Genomic DNA, 24,348 nt, shown 5'->3' with positions numbered 1-24,348 from the left:
GAATTCCATACAACAGTCACAACTGGATTTCCCCCTGGCTTCATACATTTCAAATAGATTTTTTATATTTAAAAAATAAAATGTGAAGCTGTACATGCATTGTTTGATTTGATGGTGCCATTTTTTTCTACTTTTGAACAGCTTTGTAATACATTGCTACACCATACTGTGTCATTCTATCATCATTTTAAATAGCTAAACAGGGGACAACTTAATTAAATATTTTCAACTTCACAAAGTACACAAAACAAAAAACGCAAAGAGGCAAAGGAGTGACTGCCAAGGGTTAAAGAGTGTAAAATACAAAATAAAAATCTAAAGATAATATAATATAAAACGGAGCACATGTATGAAAACATTAAATTTACAATGGTGTAGTCATAGAGTGGACACTTCCAAAGTAGCAGGTACCAGAAAAGGTAATTTATCTATTAGGCCCTACATGTTAAAAAAAGAAAAAGAAAAAAAGAAAAATGTATTACAAAGAGATTGAAGGACTTCTAACCCTCCATTTGCTTTAAAAGAAGATGATTAATGTTCATGCAATTACTGAAATGTTTAATGGGTTCGTGGAAGTAGCTGAACATCTTGTACACTTTCTTCATAAACACAGCCAATCACCATAATGGATTTCCCTCTTTGTACACCGAACCCGCGGTGTGATGTTCACAAATCACCATTTGAGGATCAATAGCACCAACGTTTTTCTAAACCAATCAGAAGCACGGATGGACTTGCTCTTTTATCAGGCAGCCAATCGGTGAGTGGTGTTGCACTTGAAGGGTGGGTCAACATTTAGTTCAGGAAGACGGGTTGAAGTGAGGTGGGGACGAGAAATCATCAGTTAGCTCATTGCTAGCTGCCTGGAGCCGACTGACGAGGTGTTATGAGCTTTGTAGCCGAAATCAGTAGATTATTTTAGTTTTGATAGGTGCAACGATGACCCTCTAAAACCAAGAATGGACATAAGTTAACAATGACGGGGGAGAAAAAGAAGAAAAAGCGGCTGAACCGCAGCATTCTTCTTGCAAAGAAAATTATAATAAAAGATGGAGGAAGTGTGAGTTAAATATTTATTTATCTTCGTTAAGTCAGCTTGTCACTGAGCTAAACTGGCTCTCAGCCGCTAAAGTTAGTTAGCAGCCTTGTTTATTTTATGAAAATGGCAGTCGTAGCGGCATTTGTCTAGCTACGGCTTTCTGTCTTTGATGGTTTGCCCCAACGGATAATGTTTCCCTGTTCGCTGGGTCCGCCTAGCTAACTGGCTAACTCAGCTAGCATCGGCTGATGTTAGCGGCCTACGTTTGCTAGTCGTTTAGCTAGCTACACGTCAGCTCAGATAACTCTAGCTGGCTAATGTCAACGTTAGCTGTGCTTCTATTTATCTTCCTACAGTTAGCTAGTCAGTTAACCCAAATATTATTATATTATCTAACTTTAAAAAGTAATTAATGTTTTACGTTGTCTCACGTTTGTTCAAATCTTGTAGAAAGTACGCGTGACAGTGCATCACTGTGAGGCACAAACTGGGGCTAGGTTAACCTTAGCTCACTAGCATATGTGTGTTAAACGGGTTGTTTATATTCTGTTGCAACACACGGAAAATTAAGTAATCGCTTTAAGCTACTTTTTGTACTAACGTTACTTAGCCAATTGTTTAAGAGACAAGGTAAGGTAACAAAATACACTGTAACGTTAGCTATATACTTTCATATCCACCTAACGTTCACTCGGATGCAGTATATAAGCAAACTTGTTATATTAATAATTCTTAATTTATTCCAGCGCCATTTGCACTTCTGCATTGCCCTATTGTACTACTGTTTACAGTCCTTATATAGCTATTTATTTATGTGTCTGCGTATGTGCTTTGAGAGCAACAATAAGCCAGAGTCAAAATCCTTGCATGTGTTCACACCTACTTGGCTATTAAAGCTTATTTTGATTCCGAATGCCAGGCAGACAGATATCCATAGTCGATAATGTGGTTTAAAATGGGCAAAGGCAAGACTTAGTAGGGTTTGTATGTTTAAGTCAACATTTCAGGGGAAGCAAAAATATTGACTGCCACTGCTAAAACAGCTGTGTAATGTAACAAAGCTTATAACTATATGGTGGCTGTTCAAAATATGGTGCTTATGGTTGGTTAAATATCAGCGTGTTGTTTTTGACACATTTATACTCCTTTCTCTGGGGCATTGACGCCTGTAGTCCAGATACAATTAAACCACCACATGATGTGATAAGATTCACCCTTAATAAACAGATCAAATTGACAACTTGAACTAACTATTATATCAAGGATCCTAGTTATTTGGATCATTTAGATGGTGGAAGAGAGAGTTGTCCCAAATTAGGCTGTTGGCAAAGATTGAGTATGGTAGGATTGTTATAAATACAGGGAGGCATCAGTGCTGGTTATGTAATCAGTGAACAGCTATGCCAAACATGCTGGGTATCCATATGAAGACACACAGATTTGTAGTTCTAATGAAACTATTGTTTTTCCTGAGTAATGGTCCTGTCATCCTGATGACGGCCTTGTGTCTGTAAATCTTTGACCTGACATGATGTGTCTCTCTTCCAATGAGGTCCTTAGTTTAGATCATTGTTTTGCCTTGCTGTATTACTGCAGCTACTAGGTCTGACCACTCGGCCATTAAGATGTCACTTTCAACATCCAACTCTTGATCCAGTCTAAGCATCTAATAGGTGTAGACGCTTACTAGTCAATAGCAAAATGTGATCTCTAAAGGTCAAGCTTTTCGTCATTTTAGTGGAGAGGAAGTTGCAACATCCATATAATGAGACGGTTGCAGATTGTTCCTCATTCCCTTTCAGTTAAGCAGGTGGGGTGATCATAGATTTAGCATCAACAAAAAGGTTGGGAGCTGTCTTGCACCCCAATTTGTCAGTAGACTGGTTTTCTGTGATGCTTTTCACCCTCTCCACGTGGGGAAATGACAAACCACATGAGTGAGTAAACTAGCAGCTAGTGTCTTTTTTGTTAAATTGGCCCTGGCCTACTTTATAGTCGCCACAATTGTCACACCTCGCCATGTTTCCTGCCAAAGATGCTGCTCAGAATCCACGCTCACTCATCACACTTTCTCTCCACCTAACAGACTTGTATACCGGGTTTTCCTTAGATTTGTGGAAGACTTAAGTGCACATATTTGCCAGGGCGTTTAGGGGTCCTCCCTCAAGAAAATGTTACGTTTTTCAATTAAAAACAATTATTTTGGACCATTATTATTACCATATCTATGTTTAAAACATTGGAAAAGCTAGAGCAGATAATGAATACATAACACTCAAAAAGCTTAAAGACTTGCTAAAGAAGTCCACTGGGGACCAACTACAATCATTAGATCTGAGAAGTCATTTAGATTTGATGTTGTACCTAAGCCTTAAAGGAGAACTCCAGGTAATTTTTACGTTAATCTTGATCGCTATAAATATGTGAGTACAGTCAATAGCAAAAAAAGAACAGAATTGTTCCTAGCAAACTGGAGTTGCTGCAGCTAATGCCCATGACCATAGCTCCCATTTAGCTAAAACGGTAGTTTTGGGGGCATATACTAAAGAGTGCCTTTGCGCCTCCTAACAGACACAAAATGCAATTAAAATGTCTGTGCAACATGAACAGGGCTCTTACGTGACAACAAGATGCGTTTTCAACTCAGACATCCTGCCGCTAGCTCGCCCTGCTAGCTGCTGTCCGAGAGTCTGTGTTCAGCCAGGCTTCTGCAATGATCACGCAGCAGTTCCGTGTGTATTTGGTGTGTGTGTGTGACATCGATCTGGCGTTGGTGAGTAGGAGTCTTGGCAGTGGCGATCTGTTTAGTAGTTTCCTTAGCCTCCTTGCTTCAGCTTCCTCCCTGCCCATGAGTGCCCACTGGTCATGCCTTTGCGGTGAAAATTTTTAGTTTATTTCCCCCTCAAAAATAGGTCATTGAGCGCTGTAGTGGTTATGACCATATCAGTGACTATGTAACTACATGGAAATGGAATAAATGATGTCTGTGGCTTGCACAGTAATAGCTACTGAAGGCTAGCTGCCCCCAAAACTGCCGTTTTAGCTAAATGGGAGCTCTGGGCATTAGCTGCAGCAACTCCAGGTTGCTAGGACCGATTCTGTTCTTTTTTTCTTTTTTTTTGCTATTGACTGTACTCACATATTTATAGCGATCAAGATTAACGTAAAAATTGCCCGGAGTTCTCCTTTTTAAGCTGCTTGAAAAACGCAATCCGACAATTTGCTGCAAGGTTCTGCGGTGGGAGTGTCACGTGATGTGGGATTGCGTTTCTCCAAAAGTTGAGTCTGTCTCAACTTTTCGCCATAGGCCAAACGTTCTTTTTTTCTCGTCTCCCCCGCTGCGGCACCCCCTACCGTAGCCGTCTGACGGCCGAAGCAGGCTGTGTGAATGCAGACTTATAATGGTAGGGGAAACCCTGGTATAGAATTTACTGTGCTGCTGTAAAGTGACTTCTTCTCTAGGGAGTTGGTATTATGTTAAAAGGATGTCTTTATTTTGTTTTACTCATTATAGATATAGGTCTGTATTTAGAGAAACTATAGTATGTACACACACACTACATACATACATACATATATATATATATATATATATACACATACATACATACATACATACATACATACATACTTACTTACTCTATATGGCTCTACCACACATACATTCCAGGATAGGAGAAAAAAAAACCTTCTGGGTTGTTTGCATTTCTTTAAACCAATCACAATTGTCTTGGGCGACTCTAAGCTCCGGACACAGTGACGGTGCCTCTGGAAAATGGTCTCGGAAGGGGACCTGTTTTGGTGAAAGATTTGCACCCTGCAAAATAATATTCCACGTACAATATTAAAGTGTTTCCACTAGAATTTTTTTCGGCGGGGGGGGGGGGGTGTTGGACGGCAGAGTACGGGCTTATCTGCTAATGTAAGCTACCGACTGTTACCTTGAAACCATCCTGAAAATAGACGGTACCGTAGGGTGATTTAACGTCAACGCTCATTTTACACACAGTTTAACAACAAAACAAAATGCTGAGTGAACATTACTAGCTACATTTTTCATGTTGGTTTTGAGCGGTATGCACCCCACTAACCTGGAAAACGGTTTTAAATCAGTAACGTTACTACAGCGTGTCGGAGGAATACACACAGTCTCCTGCAGCGGTGAGTCAGAGTCAGAGGGGCCATCACAGCAGCGTGGCTAACGTTAGCTTCTTGTCTCATCTGGGGTCTGATTAAATTGGGGTCTGGGACAGTAAATTCATCACAATGCTATTTTCCAATAAACTGTAGCTGTCATATTTCACGGGTGTGAGTGCGGATTTCATGTCGCGGCTTTCGTCACTGTTAATCACTTATTGAGTGAAGTAGTACTCGCCCTGTTTATTTGGTTGCCATAACTTCGCGAGTGATGACGTCCTGTCACTGTTCCAGTTGCTCTGCTCACCCTAGGGGGAGAGAGAACGGATGACAGTTGCTTGAGTTCAGTAGAGCAGACGGCGCTACGAGTTTATGACTTTTCATAAACGGCTGAAGGAGCGGTGGTGCGCGGTGTACATAGCGGAAACCCCGTTGTGCGTCTGCCCTATTTCTGATACTGTGGCGCTGGAAATTTTACCATGGCGGACCGCCACTAAGCTATCAACATAGAGGAAACACTGTATTAAATGAAGTTTACTGTTCACACAATACAGTAACGTGAGCTATTTAGATTAGCCGATACATGGTTAAACACAATTTGCAATTACTAGTGTATTGCCGTACGTGTCTTCTTCGTCCACAGCAATCCCACCAATCGGTCCAGAAACGTACCACTAAGATAGTAAATGCCATAAACATATTATTTTTTTAAACCTTTACAATCATTCCCCTGAAAGAACCAAGCAGGCCTGCCTTTCTTTAAAACTAGCTTAAGTTAGTAGCTTGCTAGCTCAAAGTTTGTTTCCCGAATCAAACCGTTTGAGAATGGCAACACACACAGTACTAGTAGTCCATTGAAGAAGTGTGTGTGGGGGTGTGTGTGTGGGGGTGTTATGTTAAGTTGACTGAGTAGGCAATAGGGGTGTGCAAAAAATCGATTCGTATTCAAATCGCGATTCAAGCTCTACCGATTTCAAAATTAGTAGATAGAATTCCAAAATTCCCCAAATTTTTTTTTTTATTGTATGTCTACTGCAATTGATAGATACTTACTTTATTGATCCCCAAGGGGAAATTCAAGGTCCCAGTAGCTTACAGATATCGCACACAACATACACATACATCATAACAGGATGTTAAAATAACAAATCTTTTTTTATATATATAAGAACCGAAAACCGTGATCCGAACCGTGGATTTTGTGAACTGTACCACCCCTTTTTTTTTTTTAAATATATATTAGGGCTGTCAATCGATTAAAAAAATATAATCTAATTAATTACATACTCTGATTAATTAATCAAAATGAATCGCGTACATAGTTAACGGTGCCTGAACTGATCCAGGCAGCACATTCTCGTCTCCCTCCTTCATTTTACAGTCCAATGGTGGCTAGAACGGCTCCGGGTCAATATGGAACGGATTAATCTGCGTTATTTTTTTAACGCGTTATTTTGACGTATATGTTTTTTTATATATATATATATATATATATATATATATATATATATATATTTATATATTTATTTATTTATTTATTTATTAGACATAGACACACACACACACACCTTCCCTTGGTCTCTCTCTGGCTGGATACGGCTGAATTTTTGAGTCAGTCATAACACTGTTAAATGTACACTGTAAAACAATTCTTGTCCATAACATCCTCTAGCTGATGGAAACGCAGCTAGTTTGCAATACAAGGAAGAAAGCGATGATTGTTGTAAACGGTATTTCATCCCCAGCTACCAACACCGAAGTAGCTTGTAGTTCTTCCGGGCTTAGACTCTAGAGCAGATTTTACAGCTGCGGTTAAGTCCTTTTTCCTTGCTTCACAGTGTTTGAATTGACATGTACTCAGAGGAAGGCCATGTAGCTAATATTGCAGATGTCATGTAAACAGATTAACCTTGTAGTCCTACTCGCATTAATGTCATAATTAAAGTAAGTAGGACTGGATTAATAAAGCCAAAGTGATTGCATGCTTTTAAAATATGCATGTATTCAGGTTAGTCACTTTTTGTTCGTGGATCTTCAATTTTGACACTGTGCAGACATGTTACAGAATAGAGAAATTATAAAAATGCAGTTGTGAAAAAATAACCGCTTAATTTATGCAGCGGATATGCTGCTTCATTCTCTGTTCTCTGTAAGGTCATCAGTTTAGAAAACAATACTAATTTTATTATGTTCCTATTTCCCAATTGTCTGCAGCCATTTATTTATTTTTACTGTTGGGGAGCTTAAGGGAGTTACTGTGAACATATAAATTCCTTATTCAAAAAGTTCCCCTTAATATTTTAATGTACAGTAATCACATAATTTGTAGTAAATGTACTGATTGTCTGGATGATTGTGTCCTGTGAGCAGATTACAAAAGATACATGAAGGAAATATAAATTTGGCTTTCCCACAGGATCAGGTTTAATCTGGTAATGTGTTACCATTTACAGGTACTTTGATACATGTAAAAATGTTTGTTGCTTCTTAGCTAATCATCTTTCTATTTGTATGTGTCTCTCTCTGTCTCCATCTAGCCTCAGGGAATCGGTGAGCCAAGTGTTTACCATGCTGTGGTGGTCATCTTCCTGGAGTTTTTTGCATGGGGTCTTCTTACCACCCCGATGCTTTCGGTAAGCCTGGACACACGCACTCTCACATAGATGCACTGTTATGTAAACTGACATAACAGTTAGTAATATATTCATACGCCTACACATCGCCTCTCTGTTAACCTAGCCAAAGAGTGGCATTTCCTATTGACTGGAATCACACAAGGCCCATCAGTGTCTATGAATGATTGAATCCCTAATTAAACGAGCGTGGCCCTTTTGTGACGCACTTTTGTTTTCTATGCGTGTGTGTTGGCAGATGTTTTGTCAAGCGCTAATGGACTGAGAAATATGAAAAGGGCATCAAACTGTTGTATTGTCTGAGCACCAGTTCTTTGTTGAAAAGGCTTATCAGGGGGTTGCTGGTTTGTGTTGTCAGGCCACAGCATAGATGCCGGCCAGGCAAACAACGCCACACATTCACTTCAGAGCATTGCAGAGTGGTGTGTTTTAACCGTTTACATATAGACCCCAACAGTCCCGCCCACAGCCGACTCCGGAAGTAAAAATCCCATTGATTTTTCTCCATAAGGATATAGATTATCAGTCATAATGTCTAAACCATCCGAGGTAGACTGACCCCAAGCTACGTGGTTGTGAAACGAAGGTTTCTGCTCCTGTAGAAGCTAGAAGTCTGTATGAAATCAACCTTGTTTTTAGAAAAACATGTTTTATCCACGAAAACACTTCCGGAGACGGAACCGAAAAAAAGTGGGCGGTCACTGTTGAGCTCTATTTGCGACAGGCAACTCGAACAGCATTATTTAGAGGATTGTCTTTCTAAAGTGTAACCTGTGTTTTTGAAAAAATGATGGCACCAGAAGGTCATTGGCCAATATTTAAAAAACACAGATGATCGTCTCCTCAAAAACAGATCTAGTTTGTAAGCAAAGTGCCAAGATGATGCTTTAATAGATACCAGCAGGGTTTGTTTATTAAGAGTTTTTATAGTAGCTGTCAATTTTTCAGCCAACCTCTGTATTTATTCAATTTCTGTTTTCAGTTTTTTTTCACACACGTTTTTCCTCTACCAACGTAAATTACTTTGGGTAGAAACTGGTATCTCAAACAACTGATGAGCAAACATCTCTGCCCCACATGATGTGAACCAGACAGGCTTATGCAATACATGCTTTTCAGCAGTCTATTATTTGAAGAGGTGGTTGTATGTGTAACTGTTAAGCATTAATCACTGGGGGTTTGTAAAGCATTAATTGTACCCTCAGGATCACTAGGCAGAGGCAGGATTTGCATTTTGGACTAATCAGGGGGTGTCTAAAGATGAGAGGGACTGCTTCATTAGTATCCAGCAGCAACAGTCGTCACTAAGCATTCACAGTCTGTGTGTTGGGTAATTTATTACCAGAGGAAGAGCGGAGATTATTAGCCATGCCTCAAGCTTTCCCTCTGTTCCCCTAAACAACAATCAGATCTTGTTATTCAGTCAAGTCAAGCTCCACATGTCCTAAATTAAACCAAGGCTTCATGTTCCCACACCAGTGTCAGTGACACTTGTGCTCCATACATGCTGCACACTGACGTTATGGACTTTGAACTGAACATACTGTGGATTTTAACTAATTTTTAATCTGAAAGCCCCTTTCCTCTCTGCGCTCTCACAAAGGTACAGTATTGCTGGAACACAGTGTCTAGCTGTATTTATCCTGAAATACCTTACAATGGTTCTTTACATTTGTGGGACAACGAAAAATGAAAAAAAGTTCTCCCTATCATGTTAATAATAAAAGCTTTAAATTGCAAATTACTGCAAAATGTAAACATGTCACAATTTGCAGTAGGGCTGTACAATCTATCGCAATTTTATTGAAATCGCAATATGGACTAGTGCAATATCGAACAGGGTAAGCAATATTTGTTAAAGGCTAAATGTGTCAAACCATTCTGAATTTAGTATTGTGGTGCTGCAGATACGTCCCGGCCTACAAATCTTATCCTACAGACTAAAGAAAGTCTTTGTTTGGTACAGATCCTCCCAAAAATCACACCATAATCATTTAAATGTTTTTGATTTTAATATTTTCAATGAAAATAATAATAATCATGCAAAAACTCCCTCCAATATCGTGAATCATATAGCAATCGTAAAATCAGTCAATAATTGCAATTAGATATTTTCCTCATATCGTGCAGCCTTAATTTGCACTTAGTAATGGAGCAGGGGCCCAGCCATCTGTGGTGTTGATAGTTTGGGGTGCCCAGGACCACTATGGAAATAAGTTATTTCAACTTTTAAAGTTTTTATCCTCTGTTATGCTTCAATTTTATGTATAACACGTCTGTTTTATATGCTGTTTATGGTTAGTTTAGTTTTTCTGTTTCCATGTTTTACAATCATCCATAGTTTTCTTCCATAGGTACATTTTTGTCCAGTGGCGTCACACTTGTTTACCTAGTTGAAGTTTAACTCTGAAAAGTACATAAACCACTGTTAGTCATTGTTTGAAATGTGATGCAGTATATGTTCATAACGTGGTTTCATGTGGTGTTATCGGTTTTGTTTTTCAGGTGTTACACCAGACATTCCCCCAACACACATTCCTGATGAATGGGCTTATCCATGGTGTGAAGGTAAGACATCAGTATACACAAACACAATATTCTGGCTCACATGAGAGACAGTATCTCATAGCAAGCAATGTTTTTGTGTTGTTGAAAATGCAATGACTTAAAATGAATGGAAAGTTTTTGTGGAGTAACTCATTCAAATATTACATTTATTTTTCTAGTCACATAAAGCCATACAGTAAGACATGCCAGGAGCATGTGCTTTTTACCACAGCGGCTTTTAACAAATATTCTTCTTCTTTAGCAAGTTTGTCTTGCTTTTGTTTGCCCTTTTAAAATTTGCTGAGCGTGAGTGCTCTTGTTCAACGACACCCTGCTTGACACCAGTGCAGTTGGGCTACATGTAAACACCTGCAGGCTGTCCAAAAAACCCTAGCAGGTTCCCCAGATGGCCACAGAATAGCTCATAGAAGCACGTTCAGGGCGGAGTGCCTCAACGTGCACCTTGCTGGTGTTTATTCAGGGAAAGGAAAGTGTGTCTAAAGTAGAGCTGTAACAATTCCAACTTTTGCTGTACAATTCTTTGTCTCAGAAATGATTGCGATTAACAATACATATGTCTCTTTCAGTCAAATTTTAAAAATATTTAATAATTTATTACTTTTTCAAACATTAAAGTTTTCAATGAGTCCCAGGATACATCTTTTGTTATATATCATGGTTATGTGACCCAGATACGCAAGTACACAGCCTATGAAGTAAACCATGCCTTTTAATTATCATAAACATTGTATTTTTTGCTTAACTGAACATAAAATTGACAATAGAACATTATCTCCATCAGTAAAAACAAATAATTTTTATCATTAATAAAAAAATTTAAAAAAAAAACAGGGAGATCAATTTCTATAGCTTGAGACAGCTATAGCCCAGGATGTTTGGAGTTGCTATGGCAACAACTGACAGCTGCCACTAGCATAGCTTAAGCTCCACAGTCTGACCAATAATGACTTATATAATTACAATTTGGCATATCTAAACAAGATCAACAACTACCATGAAGAGTCATACCCCTAAGAGCACAAATCCCCATGGAACTACGGTAGAATGACGTTAATTAATGATGGTCATTTCCGCTACAGAAGTTTTTTTTTTAACAAAGCACAATAGACAGACTGACTACGTTACTAAAACACATATAAAGCTACTTCGGTGGATTTTTAACGTTCGAAAGCCAACTTGACTTCCAGATGGGGCGTCCTCTGATAGGAATCTTTGGATCATAGGATAGCTACCGTTGGGTGACGCTACAGGGTGCCCGCAGGTATTGGAAACGTGTTTGATGGATCCAAACAAAAGTGTGACCCATCTCATAAAACAAATGCTCTAATGCTTTATTGCAGTTAAACAAACAAAAAACGTGATTACAAAAAAATAAATAATTTAATGATTGTTACAGGCCTAGTCTAAAGATAGTTGGAGAGTACATGCTTGTAATTATTTTAGATGTTCTACTCTTGTCGTGGCTGTCATGATGTTAAGAACATTGATATTGTCTGAGCAAGAAACATTTACTCTGTGAACAAGCTAAATTGAGTGGACAAAACCTATTAGTGACCACCAAAAAGCACTTATCATGACAATCTGTTGTCTTTATGTCAACATAATGGGTTGTTTGTTTTTGTTTTGTCAAGAACAAAAGAAAGATAAGATTGCTTTATCCATCATGGCAAAAACAGCTTTAACAATCATACATAACTTTCAGTCTTTTTTTTTCTGGCCTTCATCGTTTGACAGTCATTGTGAATCTATGAGTGGTAACTTTACAAATGTTATCCATTTACGTTTGCCTCCCTTTCTGTCCCATGCCCTCCCCTATCTTTCTCTCTCCATCCTCTCTAGGGCCTTTTATCATTCCTGAGTGCTCCGCTGATTGGAGCGTTGTCAGACGTATGGGGACGCAAATCCTTCTTGCTGCTAACAGTCTTCTTCACCTGCGCACCTATTCCACTGATGAAGATCAGCCCATGGTGAGTTCCAAACACAGACAATTATTCAGTCTTGTATCAAGGTAGAAGGTGAAGTCTTGTCCTGTGCTGGTCTAAAACACCATATGATATAATGCAATCTAATAGCACAACAGAATAAACTACAGCTCCAAAATGACCAATAATCAACATTGTAAACTTCAGGTAGGATTTACAATGTAAAGTTTGTCTGTGCTGACAAGCCAAACTCTTCTCTTTCAGGTGGTACTTTGCAGTCATCTCCATGTCCGGCGTCTTTGCCGTCACCTTCTCTGTGATCTTTGCCTATGTGGCAGATATCACACAGGAGCATGAGAGGAGCACAGCATACGGTTTGGTGAGGAGATGGTTGACCAAAACTGAGTCCTGTTAAACTTAAACAGAATAATTTATGGAATCCAAGGAAGCAATTATTAGTGAAGAATCATTCCTGTATTTGTTTTATCACTTTTCAAAACTGTATGAAAGATCAATCACTTCCTCTTTGCTTACCCTCAGCTCTACTTCTCCCTCCCTCCCAGGTATCTGCTACCTTTGCGGCCAGCCTGGTTACCAGCCCGGCCATCGGAGCCTACCTGTCTGTGGCCTACGGCGACACCTTGGTGGTAATCCTGGCCACAGCCATTGCCCTGCTGGACATCTGCTTCATCCTGGTGGCTGTACCGGAGTCACTGCCAGAGAAGATGAGGCCAGCATCATGGGGAGCACCCATCTCCTGGGAGCAAGCAGACCCCTTCGCTGTGAGTATCAACATGACACTCTTTGTTGATCATTTTCAGTCCATTATGACCCATTATTATGTAAGTTGACTGCAGTGTGCTTCATCAGCTATTAGTGTTTTATTGGAATATAAACATATATAATGATTTAAGGTTAAGCCATTGAGTGGAAGCTTTTATTTCACAGTAAAATGGATCTGTATAATTGTTTTTTCATCATAGTAAAGAGCGTCATCTGGAAACACACTTGATAGGGCTGCAAACTGTGTGAGGGCATGTTGCCCAGAGACAAATTATTTTATTCAATAATTAATTCCTGCATAGCAACGCAATGATACATAATTATTAGGGGTGCACGATTCAGAAAATATCACGATTCAGTATGGATTTTTTAGGCTCAAGATTCCATTCAAACGATTCTCGATTTTAAATAAAATAATAATTAAAGAAATGATTCACAGTATGTAAATGTAGTTACTTTTCCCATGTGATTGCAGTAGACATACAATGAATTGGTAGAGCTTGAATCGCGATACGAATGAATAGATTTTTTTGCACACCCTTAATAATTATCTTGAGATTATAGTCAGCAGCTCGGCACGGAACACTGTCCAGGGAAAAGGAAAAAAATGAGAATTTTGTACTAAAAAAAACTAACTTTTGAAAATATTCACGACAGTTAAATATATTCATGTTGATTATGGCAGGACAATGTGCTGCGGAGGTGACTTTTATTACTAAAGGCTTATTTAATTAGGAGGCAATGTTACATCGGTATGTCCGAAAAACCACTAACATTGCTCATGTTTCACATTATGTAGCTATGCAACAAGTTACATTGTTCTTACTGTTCTCTTGGGCAGTCTCTGCGTAAGGTGGGCCAGGACTCCACGGTGCTCCTCATCTGTATCACAGTGTTCCTCTCCTACCTCCCCGAGGCCGGCCAGTACTCCAGCTTCTTTCTCTATCTCAGACAGGTAACGCTCTGCTCTCTCTGCTTACACATTTCCAGAAAGACGACAAAAATGACGTGATACACACAAGTTAGTTTAGATTAAGTGACTGCCATGGCCGATGTTTACTAGGAGTTTTAGACAGATTAATCCCCGCTTTTAAGTAGGAATGGCATATTTTCTGTATCTCCATTTATTATTGCAAGCATTTTTTTTAGCAGTGGGGGCAGGTCCACATTATCTTAATGTAGTCTAAGTACTTCATCATGTAAATAATGTACCTAAAATACATTGCTTTAAGATGGGGTCAGCAGGTTTGCTGAACAGACGGTTTTACGGAAAACCGATGGATTGTAAAAAAACATCCAAAATGGTTTGAGTCAATATCCAATGGTACAGTAGCATCTGGATGCAGCTGGCAGCTTTGAGGTGAACTGACAAGATGTGACCTCTTTTTGTTAAACTGCTTGAAGTGGGGATTGTTTAGTTTGTGTAAACAGTGTCAGATGAACCAGTTGGCCAAGTCAGACACACAGTCCGCTGCTACCATCTTGTAAAAAGCAAAGTAGTTCTGGAGCATTTGGGCTAACATTATTCTACATGCCCTCCTGTTCCCTTTATGCTCAAGTTGCTTTATCGTATATCTCTCCACATTCATTGTCATAATTTAGGCTGCCTGTATTGAAGAGATAAAAGGCAGCATATTTGACCTAAATATAAGGGGCGGAAAAAGAGAAGCACCTTTTTGTTGTTGCAAGATGCAGTAGTAAACAGCACGTGTTTACAAAAGGCCACTAACAAACCCATTCTTTCATTGTTTGGTGGAGAAAGGGTGAAGGCTTTGTTTTTGAGATATGTGTTCGTCTGACTGTGCTTGTTTTGTCATGTCCTAACTTGTGTTATCTGAATGCTTTCTAACCTTCAGGTCATAAGCTTTTCATCAGCGACAGTGGCTGCCTTTATTGCTGTTGTGGGGATCCTCTCAATACTAGCCCAGGTACTGAAAAAATACACTTTTGCTGTAGAATTACATGTAATATTAAGCCATCCTCTGCGTGTGTTTTGAATTTTAGTATTGTTATTCTTAGTGATTAATTTATTTTTTTGTTTATATCATGGCAAAAAATAGTAAAACATTTCATCTAGAGCCCAAGTTCACAGCTTGAAGTCGAGTCCAATTTTATTTGTATATCACAGATTTGCATAACAGCGCTTTACAATCTGTACAGCATACCACACCCTCTGTCCTTGGAGCCAAATCCACAAGAAAAAACTCCAAACAAAAACGGGGTAAAAAAACAAAAGGAAGAAACTTCAGGAAGAGCAACAGAGGACAGACAGACATGTTAAATATGTGTGTACAGAGTAGACGGAAATAACTATGTTCTTCAAATTGCTTGTTTTGTTTAAAAAAAAAAAAAAAAAAAGTTATTCAGTTTACTATCAGAAGACAAAGAAAATCAGCAAATATTAACATTTAATGGGATGGAACTAGTGAAACAATAGATTTATTTTAAATATTGTTGCAGATAATTTTTCTGTCCGATTAATCAAGTAATTGTTAGTTCTCTGTATAAGAGACCAGATTCAAGAGTGATTTGAAAATGTTTTAAACTATTTGCTACAATACCTAATGCCTCCTCAGAGTTGTATTGAATGACCTGTGTGCTGTGTTTCTGCAGACTGTGGTGTTGGGGATCCTGATGCGTTCCATAGGGAATAAGAACACAATCCTGCTCGGCCTCGGCTTCCAGATCCTCCAGCTGGCGTGGTACGGCTTTGGCTCTCAGCCCTGGTCAGTAACCTCTAGCATGCACACCTTTCCACCACATTTTTAAAGGGACCCCACACACTAAGAACCAGAGGTACATTAAGAAAAGTGCTTTTCGAATCCACAGTTCTATCTGTATTCCTTGTATCCATGGAGCTCAGGTTCAAGTGGGGACAAGCTTCACAATAGATAGTAGTGATACAGAGACATGTAGTCACTTGAGTAAATATTAGTGCTGTCAGTTAAACGTGTTATTAACAGCGTTAACCCAAACCCATTTTAACAGCGTAAATTTTTTTTTTATCACGAGATTAACGTTCTTTTTCTGGCAAACTTAGTTTTTTTCACATGCTGTTGCAACAACTAGTAACGTTAGAAAAACTACACCACCACACCGGATCTAGCTAGACCGGAAACAAAACGGGCACGCCGCACACCGTGCGCACACACTTGTTTGGGCTTGCGAGCCGGCCAAAGAGTAGTAGGCTAACATTACGTTTTGAGTGGATGACGAGCGCGAGATGCCGAAATGGATGCCAATAAGATTCTGAATGGAACATTTACTTTTAAAAAGTTGGGGGGACAGTAGTTTCACGCATACACAGCCTGTACGACACTGAAAAAGCAGCTCAACTCGAGCTGCTGCAAAGTACAAACACTCTCATTATCCGGTGATCACTGGACGTCAGTGAGTAATCAGAATTATTTAGAAGTTACTGCACACTATATTGACTATGTATATCGCCATACGGTTTTAGGACTGTGTTTGTATCTTTTTTTTGTGTGTTTTTGTCATTTGGGACATTGTCCACCCCCTTTTCTGTCCAGGAGAATGGTTACATTCCTTATCAGAAAAACATAAAAGGTTACAAATGTCCTGCTGTGGCATCTGATTTTTGGACCATTTTGTTTGTACTATAAGCAAAGTGTTACATCTCAGTTAGGTACTTGGAGGAATTGTGCAATAATGACAGATTCACACATTTTTCTTTTGTTTACAGTAAATAAACAATTACAAATCTTAAAGTCAAGTTCATAAAGTAACAGTTCGTAAGTTCGTAAAGATACACTGGTAAGAATGGCTTTCCATTGTTAATATGTACTTAAAAACAGTTCTGAAATGCAAAATAGAATTTTATTAATGTGATAAAACATGCAATTAATCGTGATTAACTATAGAAATTTGGCGATTAATCGTGATTAAAAAAATTATCGTTTGACAGCCCTAGTAAATATATTTAAGGAAAGAAGGAAGTTGGTCTAAGTGCAAAACCGCAGTCGTCGTCATATTGCATATACAGGTGCTGGTCATATAATTAGAATATTGTGAAAAAGTTGATTTAGTTCAGTAATTCCATTCAAAAAGTGAAATTTTTATATTATATTCATTCATCACACACAAAGTGATATTTCAAATGTTCATTTCTTTTAATTGTGATGATTATAACTGACAAATAATGAAAATCCCAAATTCAGTATCTCCGAAAATTAGAATATTACTTAAGAACAATACAAAAAAGGAGTTTTAGAAATGTTGGCCAACGGAAAAGTATAAACATGAAAAGTATGAGCATGTACAGCACTCAATACTTAGTTGGGGCTCCTTTTTAATTCCTGTCTGAATTACTGCAGCAATGTGGCGTGGCATGGAGTCGATCAGTCAGTGGCACTGCTCTGGTGTTATGAGAGCCCAGGTTGCTCTGATAGTGGCCTTCAGCTCTTCTGCATTGTTGGGTCTGTCGCATCGCATCATCCTCTTCACAATACCCCATAGATTTTCTATAGGGTAAAGGTCAGGCGAGTTTGCTGGCCAATTAAGAACAGGGATACCATGGTCCTTAAACCAGGTACTGGTAGCTTTGGCACTGTGTGTAGGTGCCAAGTCCCGTTGGAAAATGAAATCTGCATCTCCATAAAGTTGGTCAGCAGCAGGAAGCATGAAGTGCTCTAAAACTTCCTGGTAGACGGCTGCGTTGACCCTGGACCTCAGAAAACGCAGTGGACCAACACCAGCAGATGACATGGCACCCCAAACCATCACTGACTGTGGAAACTTTACACTGGACTTCAAGCAACGTGGATTCTGTGCCTCTCCTCTCTTCCTCCAGACTCTGGGACCTTGATTTCCAAAGGAAATGCAAAATGTACTTTCATCAGAGAACATAACTTTGGACCACTCAGCAGCAGTCCAGTCCTTTTTGTCTTTAGCCCAGGCGAGACGCTTCTGACGCTGTGTCTTGCTCAGGAGTGGCTCGACACAAGGACTGCGACAGCTGAAACCCGTGTCTTGCATACGTCTGTGCGTGGTGGTTCTTGAAGCACTGACTCCAGCTGCAGTCCACTCTTTGTGAATCTCCCCCACATTTTTTAATGGGTTTTGTTTCACAATCCTCTCCAGGGTGCAGTTATCCCTATTGCTTGTACACGTTTTTCTACCACAGCTTTTCCTTCCTTTCGCCTCTCTATTAACGTGCTTGGACACAGAGCTCTGTGAACAGCCAGTCTCTTTAGCAATGACCTTTTGTGTCTTGCCCTCCTTGTGCAGAAGGTGTCAATGGTCATCTTTTGGACAGCTGTCCAGTCAGCAGTCTTCTCCATGATTGTGTAGCCTACAGAACTAGACTGAGAGACCATTTAAAGGTCTTTGCAGGTGTTTTGAGTTAATTAGCTGATTAGAGTGTAGCACCAGGTGTCTTCAATATTCAACCTTGTCACAATATTCTAATTTTCTGAGATACTGAATTTGGGGTTTTCATTAGTTGTCAGTTATAATCATCAAAATTAAAAGAAATAAACACTTGAAATATATCAGTCTGTGTGGAATGAATGTATACATGATACAAGTTTCATTTTTTGAATGGAATTACTGAAATAAATCAACTTTTTCATGATATTCTAGTTATATGACCAGCACCTGTATATTGAATAACTTGTGCATGGCAAGATGAAGCCTATTTTTATGAATTTAAACTTTCAAGTCAAAAGAATCGCAAAATACTTTATGACAAATGTTTGTGAAAGTCAAATCTACTTTAAATGTGTCGTTTTGCGTTCAGTGTTACTCAAATAATATTCCAAGAACCTGAAGCGCGGTCAGATAACAACCAGAATCTATAATCAGAAAAAATAAAATCTAAATGATGCCCGACTCTGTGTTTCAGGGCCAATTCCCCCAGTGAACACTGCAAACATACAGGCACTATTGTCTTTTTTTTGTCAATTTTTTTTTTTCATTATAGTTTCTAGTCATTGTCCTCTGTTGTGATGCCCTGACAAACCACCAGAGGGGAGCCTAGCCTCAATCAATAGTACCGTCACCAGCTAGATGGTGACACTGTAATCTGATAACTGAGACTCTTTAAAAGCATCAATATAGTGTTGTCACTTGAAAGATCTTGTTTGACTAATGTAAAATGATTTTCTTAACACATGCACAGGCATTTCACTGTCTTGGAAGTTAAAGTTTGAGATTCAGTGTCTTTCAAAAAAAAATTTTTTTTAAGCAAATAGCAGTAGTACAGTAATTGTTTTTTGTGCTTTTACTAAACAACCACCACCCATACACACAGGTCACACTATCATATTCACTTCTCTTGAAGTGAGATCATAACAACTGCGTCAGTTTCTCTTGTTTCATCCTGGGGGGGAAGGCAGAGTGACCCATAATATCTATTCATTCTGTAACATGTCTCCTTGTTGTTTCTCTCTGCTTTGGTCAATACCCAGGAAATTAAGTTAAATAAAGGTCAAGTTGTTCCATGTTCACACAAAAAGTAAACGGCATCTATTACTTCTAGTGTCTCTACCTTGGGGATTACCACACAAACTACCAGAACTCTAAAGCAGTCAATTGATGATGGAAACCATACTGTCTAACATGCAAAGATAAATTAAACGGCAACGTTTCGGTTTGCAACTTTTGACCTACTTCTAGGATCTAACCAGAGTAGGTGTAACAAGCTATGTACCTCTGAAGGACATGTTTAAATCTAAATTTTTGAAAGGTTGAATAAAGTTTTGTTTGTATCCTTAACAAATGTGTGTTGTTGGTTGTAGGATGATGTGGGCTGCTGGAGCTGTTGCAGCCATGTCCAGCATCACTTTCCCTGCTATCAGCGCCATTGTGTCCCGTAATGCAGACCCCGACCAACAAGGTAAGTTTCTCAACTGTTAACATCTATCACCCTTTTACTATTTAATAAAAACTTAGCATGCATCAGTGTGTGATTTTTACCAAAACGGCTACATATGGACTTTGCCCAAATAAATACAGTCTAAAATTGGCTAAAATTATTTTTGCAATTATTAAATATCTAATCACAGTATAAGTGAACACGAGTAAGAATGACCCCATCTGTAATGCCAAATTAAGGTCCTTTTTTACAGTTTTCCTGGGTGAAAGTACATAAATATTGGTTTAGTACATTGATTTTTTCCATTTGTTGACCATAGATGGCATCTATGCTTAAGCATTGCACTCTAATATGAGGAGGGGTAAATGGAAGTACACCACATCTGTAAATTGTTATCAACTCATAGCTTAGGTGGTCCCACTTTATCAAAGTGGATATCCAGTTGACACGTATCTGTTTACATGGTCTTTCCTGCTATAGAACTGTGTCCAAAAATGGTTGTCTTGCTGCTAGCTGACAGATAAATGACACAATGTCATACATTTTAATTTTTTTGACAAATGCCAAACCATAATTCTCATTCTAATTGGTCACCGAAATGTAGCATTTATTAGAGACTGTCCCTGACAGTGTTATGTTTATATCTGTCTGCCTGTAGGTGTTGTCCAGGGGATGATTACTGGAATCCGGGGCCTCTGTAACGGTTTGGGCCCTGCTCTTTACGGTTTTGTCTTCTACTTGTTCCACGTGGAGCTTACCGACACGGACGGCTCTGAGAAAGGTGCCAAACCGAACATGGCCAACCCCACTGATGAGGTAGTTACACAATACTGTTACATAATACAAATAATAAGTTACACATATGGTAGCTGTACTTAAATTAAATGTTTGTTTGTCTCTCTTCAGAGTGCCATCATCCCGGGTCCTCCCTTCCTATTTGGTGCATGCTCAGTGCTGCTGTCCCTGCTTGTGGCCCTGTTTATCCCCGAGCACACAGGGCCCGGCATGAGGCCCGGCGCCTATAAGAAGCACAGCAACGGGGCACAGAGTCACTCCCACAGCCCTCAAGGCAGCGGGGCCGAGGGCAAGGAGCCGCTGTTGGAGGACAGCAGCGTATAACCACAACTAAGGGGGGCAGACAGTGCTCCAACCCAACACCCATGCACACATGGACAGATGCACTCACATTTTACCACATGGACACACTCTCACCTCAGGCACACATCAGACTCAAGTGCCATGAAGAGGTGTTTGTGTCCACAGCACAAAAGTGGGCACTCCCTCCTTAGCAGCCATTTCTTTTCTTTTTTTTTTAAAGCAGGGTATTGTGAGGACTCTCTAAAGACCCTGCATAAAGAGAGCCTGTTGAGTATTTTTTGGGGCTGCAGTGGAAAGGTGTGTGTGGCTTAGCTAAGCTGGACTCTAATCCTTTGTTTCTATAAAGCATTAATGGAGTGGAGAATATAACAGCTTGCCCCCCTCCTAGTGCAAAACGGAACCAAAGTGATTTGGTTTAGAGTGTGAGTGGCGTAGATCTCAAATGTTGCTAAATCCTTGTGTGCTTCATATTCCTCTGTAGCCAGTGAAGTGGCAACTTTGTCTGTTTGTCCAACAACAGTTAGTTGAGCACTTGTCTAATGGTCTTTCACAAGCTAACTTCTGTTCTGATGCTTGTCGTTGCGAAGACAGCTCTGTTAAAGCATCCGAGAAGGGAACACAGTTCTTCCTCTGAATGCACAGCAGCAGCTGTCCACCTGTGAGAGGAGTCTGCAAACCAGTGTGGGGAGAGGCACAGCCTAATCTAGGTCAGAATGGGTCAACCAGTTCTGATATAAAAAGCTTCGGAACACCACACTTTGTTTAAACATCACACTTCTTACAGAGAGAAGTGTGCAAGAGAGACCACTTTATTAGCTAAAACTGTTTTTCAATGTTTACTTGCCATTCTCTTCTAGATTAGTAGTACAGTTCGGGTTGTATATTTTTCTCTGTTCTAACTGAAGGCTAGTTGTGCTTCAAGTTTTTATTCAAGAAACAAATGTTGCCTCGAAGTGACTTAATATATATATAAATATATATATTAATTACGTAACCTGTATGAAGACCGAGGTCTGAGAAGGCTCTGTAATCTTGCGCTTTCGCTCCCATCGGAGCTGTTACACACTTTTTATTCCTTTTTCGTTTTCATGCCTCTTCTGTTACTTTGTTTCCTGACATTTATCACCTTCAGGGTTAAAGCTTACAGAACCATGGTTTTATTTTAAAAGCCTCTGGACCATTTGGAGCTAGAGCGTTGCTATCAGCATGTCACTGTTGGCACTGACTGTTAATACAGAGTCTTTGAATTGATATCATCAGGTTAAACAGAATATCACTCATGCTGCCGCAGTAGATAATTCAAAAGTTATTTCTAAAGTTGTAATATGAACAATGAAACTGTTTCAACAAATTTTCAAAATTTAAGCTTCCATACAAACGGTTATTAACATGCACTGCACATTCCTCAGATGGTAAAAAATTGTAGATGTAGAACAGCTGTAGAGCACCTCAAGGAACTGAAAAGCAAGGAATTTAACAGCCTTCAGATTCTCCACAGAAGGGAGCCATTTGGTCATCATCAGACCAGTTCTTTTCATGCCAACCTGCGCCACCTATTGCGAAAGGTTGTTGCAACAGTAGTTCAGAACTAAATGTTAATCAACCCCTACAGGCAAGGAAGGTAACAGCTGCTCCAATTTCAGAAGATGTTACAGCTGCATATGTTTCTTTTTAAAGCTGATGTTTCAGTGGTTTAAAGGTTTTTTACATTTACCACAAACGCCTGTTAACTATGATAAAGTAAAAAATAAGCGTCAAGTGTCACTCAAAGTGCAAGATTAAAAGTACTTGCTCTCAGCCTAATGAACCAATGCCAATGGCCCAAAATATATTTAAAAAAAAATACCCATTAGATAAAATCAACACAAAACTACATGAAATAATAAAACGACTTAAAAGAACCGTTTAAATACAAACAAACTGGGATCCAGTGGATATTGAATCTTCAATTAGAAATCTACAAAGTAACCAGGAGGACAGAGGTTACACAACAGTATTGAGATCAATGTGAACGTCCCAGAATTCATTAGGAAATGTGATCCAGTTAAAACACAAAATGTAAAACCTCAAATATCCACACTTACAAGAACCTAAAAGTATAAAAACCTGCAGCAGCCGTTTTTTTCTTTCCTGTAGATGGTGCACATCAGCGTACCGGTCTGCAGGTCTAAATTGCTGCGTTACCTTTCTTGTCAATGGGTGGCGCAGGTTGAACATGAATTGCAGGACTGAAACTGCTTGTGCTGCAGCTCCAGAATTGGATATTGGTCTATGCCTGGTTTTGGTGCTTCACATCAGTGACACTGTGTTCCCTTTGTTCACATACTGTGTTAGCAACTGGTAAAATATCCTAATTGTCATTTTCAAACATGAATTTATAAATGCTTCAAGTGCATTTCAATAGACAAAGTACAACCTGATACGGATTAGTAGCTTGCATTGTTTCATGCTGTTTAACATCTATCTGAAGAGAAATGTACGTCGTATATATTTTGTGCCAAATTATTTTTCTTTTTTTTGGTTTGCTTTTTCATACTGCGTGTGTGTATGTGTGATTTTGATATTTTCCTTGTTTTCTCTTGTCTTCATTTCTTTTGGCTGAAGATTTATGTTTTAATGCTTTTTTATATATATATATATATATATATATATATATATATATATATATATATATATATATATATATATATATATATATATATATATATATATAATCTCTTTTAAAACTTCATCCCGTCTTAGGAATCTTTTCAACATTGTGGCTAGATGGTAATTATCGAATGTCCATCTGTCTGTTTTTGGTTCAGTCTTCACTTAATAAGCATTTCACCGTGGTTAGTTACATTTGATATTTGTCTCAGATTTATCAGTAGATAATAACAAAAGTCACCAAATGTTCCAAGCCAAGCTGTACATGCTGACCACACTAGACCCTCAACATTTTGACTTAACCTGTCACAGTTTATTATTTCAGAGAGGGTGTTACTAGACAGGAGGCCATTGGTGTTGATTTAATCTCTGGATATTATACTCCTTTTTATTTATCATTTATTGGACCAACACCTTGGTAAACCCATAAATTCAAATCCTACTTAAATTGGTAAGATTCTGCACCAGCCCCATGTGCACTCGTACAGCTTCCAAGCAGACGACTGTAGATGTACAAAAATCACCTGTACATACAGAAAATGTATATATTTATCGCTCAAGGAGATGGCCACCTCTTGGTCTATTTGGTTGTATGGTGCAATTATTATATTTCTCAAGACTTACCTGCTAGCCACTCCTGTTTTTAGTTTGATGTGGTTTGTGGCCTGAACCCCCTCTCTGTGT

The 24,348-nt window shown here is 39.0% G+C and overlaps 1 protein-coding gene across 1 annotated transcript; it reads left to right on the top strand.

The window, feature by feature from the left end:
- Window positions 1-809: 809 nt before the first annotated feature.
- On the top strand, window positions 810-23,660 carry slc71a1-2 (solute carrier family 71 member 1-2). The gene is made up of 12 exons (XM_078264200.1): window positions 810-1,060; window positions 7,714-7,809; window positions 10,315-10,377; window positions 12,217-12,344; window positions 12,564-12,678; window positions 12,863-13,081; window positions 13,924-14,037; window positions 14,939-15,010; window positions 15,696-15,808; window positions 19,841-19,938; window positions 20,576-20,733; window positions 20,824-23,660. Exons 1-12 carry the CDS (start codon window positions 977-979, stop codon window positions 21,034-21,036), a joined length of 1,473 nt encoding a protein of 490 aa, XP_078120326.1. The 5' UTR covers window positions 810-976; the 3' UTR covers window positions 21,037-23,660.
- Window positions 23,661-24,348: the final 688 nt, after the last annotated feature.

Source organism: Sander vitreus, chromosome 12 (genome assembly GCF_031162955.1).
Source record: "Sander vitreus isolate 19-12246 chromosome 12, sanVit1, whole genome shotgun sequence".
NCBI classification, from domain to species: domain Eukaryota; kingdom Metazoa; phylum Chordata; class Actinopteri; order Perciformes; family Percidae; genus Sander; species Sander vitreus.
The sequence above is the reverse complement of the archived record's forward strand: the minus strand, read 5'-3'. Positions and strand labels throughout refer to the sequence as shown.

Excerpts from the sequence above, each read along its gene's own strand:
- slc71a1-2 (XM_078264200.1), top strand. The coding sequence starts at position 977 with ATGACGGGGGAGAAAAAGAAGAAAAAGCGGCTGAACCGCAGCATTCTT. Across the intron at positions 12,345-12,563 it reads CTGATGAAGATCAGCCCATG|GTGGTACTTTGCAGTCATCT; the intron begins GTGAGTTCCAAA and ends CTTCTCTTTCAG. Across the intron at positions 20,734-20,823 it reads TGGCCAACCCCACTGATGAG|AGTGCCATCATCCCGGGTCC; the intron begins GTAGTTACACAA and ends GTCTCTCTTCAG.